Raw genomic sequence first — 6,339 nt, forward strand, 5'->3', positions numbered from 1 at the left:
AGTAAATGTGTTTATAGAAAGAGTCGTCAGGGGAAGTGATTTCATAGAAAAGATTTTCTTCTGCCTAAAACCAATGTTAAATTCTTTAACAGAAACTAATGTACGGTCTTCTGTTATCAATAGAACTTTCATAATATGCAGTGTTGCCAGGATAATTTTGACTTATGTCCCCAATCTTAAGCTGGAAGTCCCTATTTTTAAATAGTCCAGACTATATATTTTTAAATAGTCCAGACTATACTATACTATAGACTAGTCTATAGACTAGACTATAGACTAGACTATAGACTAGACTATAGACTAGACTATAGTCTAGTCTATAGTCTAGTCTATAGTCTAGTCTATAGTCTAGTCTATAGTCTAGTCTATAGTCTAGTCTATAGTCTAGTCTATAGTCTAGTCTATAGTCTAGTCTATAGTCTAGTCTATAGTCTAGTCTATAGTCTAGTCTACAGTCTAGTCTATAGTCTAGTCTATAGTCTAGTCTATAGTCTAGTCTATAGTCTAGTCTATAGTCTAGTCTATAGTCTAGTCTGTAGTCTAGTCTATAGTCTAGTCTATAGTCTAGTCTATAGTCTAGTCTATAGTCTAGTCTATAGTCTAGTCTATAGTCTAGTCTATAGTCTAGTCTATAGTCTAGTCTATAGTCTAGTCTAAAGTCTAGTCTATAATCTAGTCTATAGTCTAGTCTATAGTCTTGTCTATAGTCTAGTCTATAGTCTAGTCTATAGTCTTGTCTATAGTCTAGTCTATAGTATAGTCTATAGTCTTGTCCATAGTCTAGTCTATAGTCTAGTCTATAGTCTAGTCTATAGTCTAGTCTATAGTCTAGTCTATAGTCTAGTCTATAGTCTAGTCTATAGTCTAGTCTATAGTCTAGTCTATAGTCTAGTCTATAGTCTAGTCTATAGTCTAGTCTATAGTCTAGTCTATAGTCTAGTCTATAGTCTAGTCTATAGTCTAGTCTATAGTCTAGTCTATAGTCTAGTCTATAGTCTAGTCTATAGTCTAGTCTATAGTCTAGTCTATAGACTAGTCTATAGTCTAGTCTATAGTCTAGTCTATAGTCTAGTCTATAGTCTAGTCTATAGTCTAGTCTATAGTCTAGTATATAGTCTAGTCTATAGACTATTTTCTTGTCTATAGTCTAGTCCATAGTCTAGTAGTATAGTCTAGTAGTATAGTCCATAGTCTGGTCCATAGTCTAGTAGTATAGTCTAGTAGTATATTCCATAGTCTAGTCTAGTTCAATGTCTTGTCTACAGTCTAATCTATAGTCTAGTCTTTAGTCTAGTCGATAGTCTATAGTATATAGTCTATCTATAGTCTAGTATATAATCAATGGAATAAAGATTGACTCTGTTTTTTTCCGTCGCTCATTTAACCAGCTATCGCAGCGACTGAGGCTATCATTAGCTATTATTTTCAGAGCTTGTGGCAAAGTATGAGAAATAACAAGTGCTACATCATCGTCATATCCTATAATATGCCCACCTTCTGGAAGCTCGAGATTTAATCGTACATCATATTGCATAAAAGTGGTCCTAAGACCTACCTTCATATAATCATCTGTTTTGAACATTAGGACTCTGTCTTTTGTTTTGCATGAGCTCAATACAATGTATCTTTAACATCAAGTGTAATGACAGTACAAAATTTTTTTTCTTTCTTGGGAGCTAGGGCAATGTAAACTACTTCCTTTATAGTTCCAACTGTGCCTTAACCTTGTCTCCTTATCTCAAATTCTAATCTGATGGTTATTAAACTTTCGAATATTTTGCCTAGTGTATTCATCATACACAAACGTCTGTAAGATGTGTGTGTTGTCCTGTCATAAGCCAAACCATTTTACAGGTTTATTACAAAATTTATTTCACAAAATATTTTAAGTGTGTCATTTCTTTCTATTTATTTTTTTAAATTTTAATAAATTTTCTTAAACTAAATATTCAATATGTGGGTTTTTCGTTGCCTAGCCTAAATGTATTAAAATATATAAATTATATAAGTATATAAATTTTATTACATTTAACAAACATATTTATCAAATGCTAATTAAACAATACTTTAAAGGCAAATAACCTAATTTAAGTTTGTAAAAATGATGATCAACATTTTCGAGCAGCAAAAAAGTTAATGACTTATTTTCTTCAAAAAAGCAGTATTACTTAGCAGCCAACAAAATGAATTTTCTAAACTAAAAACTGCTTAAATCCACAAAATTTATCAACTAAAGAAAAAAAATAATAAAAACTGAATAACTTTCCTACGCAAACATATTAAAATTGCGCAAATATGAAAAATCATATATAAACTTCTAAACAATTGCACAATATTATCAGTTCATTTCAATTCGTTTTGTATTACACTCTCAAATCACCAAAAAGTAAAAAATCAACATGAATACCATCGCCACTGTTTTTATTGTAGCTGCTTCATTGGCCGTAGTAGCCGCTGGAGGTTATGGCGGCGGTAGTCCTGCTGCTTCTATCCCCGCTCCTCCTTGCCCCAAAAACTACTTGTTCAGTTGTCAACCTAATTTGGCACCCGCTCCCTGTGCTCCTCCAGCAGCTGGTTCGGCTGGTGCTTACTCAGAGAATATACCAACTATTATTACTGCTCCTTACGGTTATCAGGGTTTGCCACAACAGCTAAATCAATATCCCAACTATTATGGACAATTTATGGGTGGCAATTAAATAAACAATTAGCAATATAATAACAATTGATTGATTATTGAATGTATGATTTGTTTAGGTTTTAAGAATTTATTTGTTTTCTTACAAAATGTGATTGATGTGAATAAAATTATAAAAAAAATATATAAATTTAAATTATCTTAAATTTGTTATTAATTTATCTAATTTATATAGTTGCCAGTTTAGTAGAGAGGATATGTATTGGATTTCTGATAATGTTTGTACCGTACAATACTTTTGGTTCTATCCATGATTAAACAATCGGCTTACAATCATTTTTTGAAGGAAGCCTTATTAATTGGTTAACATCAGCCCATTGTTTTACCTGGCAATCACACAACTGAATGCCTAGAATAGGGATATTTTGTCTATAATTATGTTTAATATACTTGCATCTCGACAAAAAGCGGAACAACTAAGTTTTCTATAAGTCTTGAAGATCCTGATAACCTCTTTCAGAAAATACCTTATATGTAATGTTGACATAAAATTCATCAAAACACTTTTTATGTCACTATACATCCATCTACCTAATTTTCTAAAAATCGGTCCATATATCCCCAATATAAAGGACTCTTTCAAAAAATTTGTTTTTCAAAAATAAATTGCTTTAATATATCGGAGGCAAGGCTTCATTTCAACTTTTATGCTTTAATAAGAAAAGTAAAACACAGTTTGTTTCATAACTGCAATAAAATATACTTTTTCGTTCCAAAAAGTGTGTTTATATAGTAAACTTTTTTGTTAGAAAAATGAAACTTCATAGAAAACACTTTTCTGTAAGAAAAATTCGTTTTCATTAAAGGCAAATTTTTGTCTCCATAAAAGACACTTTTAAGTTTTAAAATCGTCATAATAGAAGACCCTTTTTCGTTAGAAAATCTGAAAAAAATTAACGCTAATAAGAATTATTTTCATTAAAGAAGCTTTTTTATGTGTCTTCTAAAAGAGACTTTTTCTTTAGAAAAATTGGTCTTTAACAAGACACTTTTTCTTTAGAAAAATTGATCTCTAACAAGACACTTTTTCTTTAGGAAAATTCTTCTTCATAAATACACTTTAACGTGAAAAAAATTGTATTTTTATAATACACATCTTTATTAGGAAAATGAGTCTTCCTAGAAAAAAATTTTTCTATAGAAAAATTCGACTTCATAGAAGACACTTTTATCTTTTTCATTAAAAATGCGTCATCATAGAAAACACTTTTATGTTAGAACGAGTAAGAGTGCTATATTCGGCTGTGCAGAATCTTATATACCCTTCACCATAGTGTATTTTAAACATATTAGTTTTATAAATTTTAATTTTTTCCCGTCTACATTATTATTACATCAAAAGAAAAACAAAATGAACAACAACAACGCTAAACGAAAAAAAAAAAAACAAAATTCACAAGGCATCTAAAACAACAGACAACAGAAATTTTCAGATTTTTCCTCATATATCCGTTATTTATAGACCGATTTTGCTGATTTTAAATAGCGATCTTCTCGAAAGCATGTCTAACCAAATTATTGAAGATTCGGATCTCGCCGATATCTGGGGACCTCTAAAAACTGATTTCAACAGACAGACGGACAGACAGACGGACAGACAGACGGACATGGCTTAATCGACTCCGCTATAGGGATCCAGAATATATATATACTTTATAGGGTCGGAAGAAGACACTTTATTCTTTGTAAAAATTGTCATCATATTAGAAACTTATTCGTTAGGAATACGTATCTTCTAAGAAGACACTATATCTATCAAAAGCACGTCTTCTTAGAAGACAAGAAAATCTGTCTTTAAAAGGACACTTTTACGTTGAAAAAATGCTTCTTCATAAAGGAAACGTTTTTGTAAAGAAAATTTGTTTTCCTAAAAGACACTTTTATCATAAAAAAATTTGTTTCATAAAAGACACTTTTACGTTCATATTAGAAACTTATCCGTTAGAAATACGTATCTTCTTAGAAGACACTTTATCTATAAACAGGGCGTCTTCTTAGCAAACACTTTGATGTCAACAAAATTTTTCTTTAAAAGGACACTTTTACGTTGAAAAAATGTTTCTTTATAAAAGAAACGTTTTTGTAAAGAAAATTAGTTTTCCTTATTTCTTCATCATAAAAGACTCTTTTTGTGTATTTTCAAAAAATTTTTAGGGTAGAAAAAATTGTCTTATTTTTTTTTGGAAAAATTGTCTTAACAGTAGAAAGATTTCCGTTAGGAATACGTATTATCCATGAAGACAATTTATCTTTACAAAAAGCGTCTTTCTAGAAGGCACTTTAAAGTCATGAAAATTCTTTTTAAAATTTATCTTCAAAAAGACGCTGAAAAAATGTTTCTGCATAAAAGACACGTTTTGTGTTACAAAAATTAGCGTTCTTTAAAGACATTTTTTCTTCAAAAAGTGCGTTTTCATAAACATAATTTTATCTTTGAAAAATTACAATTGTCGTTCTTAACATTCACTTTTTTCTTTAAAAAATGAGTTTTCATAAAGACAATTTTATCATTATCTTTGAAAAATTACAACTTCCTACAAAACACATTTTTTCTTACAAACAATTTTTCATAGAAACTTTGGAACTATTTCATCTATCGAATGCTTTGAACAATATCCTAAATTTTGTTTAAAAAATTTTTTTTTGAAAAATAAAAAATTTACAAAGTTGTATATTGAATATTATAAAATTTTTATTGAAATCAATGACCAAATAACAAAAAGAAAATTCTTAAACTTAAACTAAAATTGTCTATATCCAGTTAGTGAGTCACAAACACTTAATGATTGCCATAATAGTTGGGAACTTGTAATAAATTCTGTGGTAAACCTTGATAACCATAAGGAGCATTAACAATAGTGGGAACATTTTCCGAATAAGCACCCGATGAGCCATAACCAGCAGCTGGAGGAGCACAAGGAGCTGGAGCCAAATTAGGTTGACAGCTGAACAAGTAGTTTTTGGGGCAGGGAGGAGCAGGAATAGAAGCAGCAGGACTACCACCACCATAACCACCAGCAGAAACAACAGCCAATGTTGCGATAACAGCCAAAATTGTAGCAAAGAATTTCATGATGATTGATTAAGGGGTTTGTTGAATAGTTTGTATTACAAGTCAATTGAAAATAAACTGATGATGAGTTGGTTGGTCAGTTTAGTTTTTATATGTTTTTTTGTTTATTGACTTTGTGGTGTTAGTGTAGGACAGGTCATCAGTTTTTGTGTTAACTACTTTTTTATTTTAATTATTAGTTAGTAAGCAATTTGTAAAATATGTCTACAACGTTTGCAAATAAAAGTAGTGAATAAATTTAGTTAAATTTTGTAAAATATTTATTTTTTTAATTTTTTAACAAAGAGTGTTTTAGAATATTTGAAAAACATATGAAAATCTATTAAAATATATTTTTATTTATTTTTCTTTTAATGAAATTATGAGCGAATAAACTAAAACATTTCTGTTAAATTTCTTAAAACACACATTAAACCTGTTAAATAGAGTCAAAACACTTTGAAAACAAATTCTTAATACTTCAACAAATTTTCTTAGAAAATCCCCCAATAGCCAGCAACGTCATCAAATAACAAAACGCCAGAACAAAAAAAAAAAAAAAAACAACTCAAATGTAAAATATATTTCA

The 6,339-nt window shown here is 29.6% G+C and overlaps 2 protein-coding genes across 2 annotated transcripts; one reads left to right on the forward strand and one right to left on the reverse strand.

Moving 5' to 3' along the window:
• The first annotated feature begins 2,327 nt into the window (after positions 1-2,327).
• Positions 2,328-2,968, forward strand: LOC111681672 (vitelline membrane protein Vm32E-like). The gene has a single exon (XM_023443556.2). It carries the CDS (start codon positions 2,400-2,402, stop codon positions 2,697-2,699), a length of 300 nt encoding a protein of 99 aa, XP_023299324.1. The 5' UTR covers positions 2,328-2,399; the 3' UTR covers positions 2,700-2,968.
• A 2,509-nt stretch (positions 2,969-5,477) lies between these two features.
• LOC111681693 (vitelline membrane protein Vm26Aa-like) lies at positions 5,478-5,771 on the reverse strand. Its single transcript, XM_023443580.2, has one exon. It carries the CDS (start codon positions 5,769-5,771, stop codon positions 5,478-5,480), a length of 294 nt encoding a protein of 97 aa, XP_023299348.2.
• Between the last annotated feature and the right edge of the window lie 568 nt (positions 5,772-6,339).

This window comes from Lucilia cuprina, chromosome 2 (genome assembly GCF_022045245.1).
Source record: "Lucilia cuprina isolate Lc7/37 chromosome 2, ASM2204524v1, whole genome shotgun sequence".
NCBI lineage: Eukaryota > Metazoa > Arthropoda > Insecta > Diptera > Calliphoridae > Lucilia > Lucilia cuprina.

Coding starts and splice junctions, on each gene's coding strand:
- LOC111681672 (XM_023443556.2), top strand. CDS start 2,400: ATGAATACCATCGCCACTGTTTTTATTGTAGCTGCTTCATTGGCCGTA.
- LOC111681693 (XM_023443580.2), bottom strand. CDS start 5,771: ATGAAATTCTTTGCTACAATTTTGGCTGTTATCGCAACATTGGCTGTT.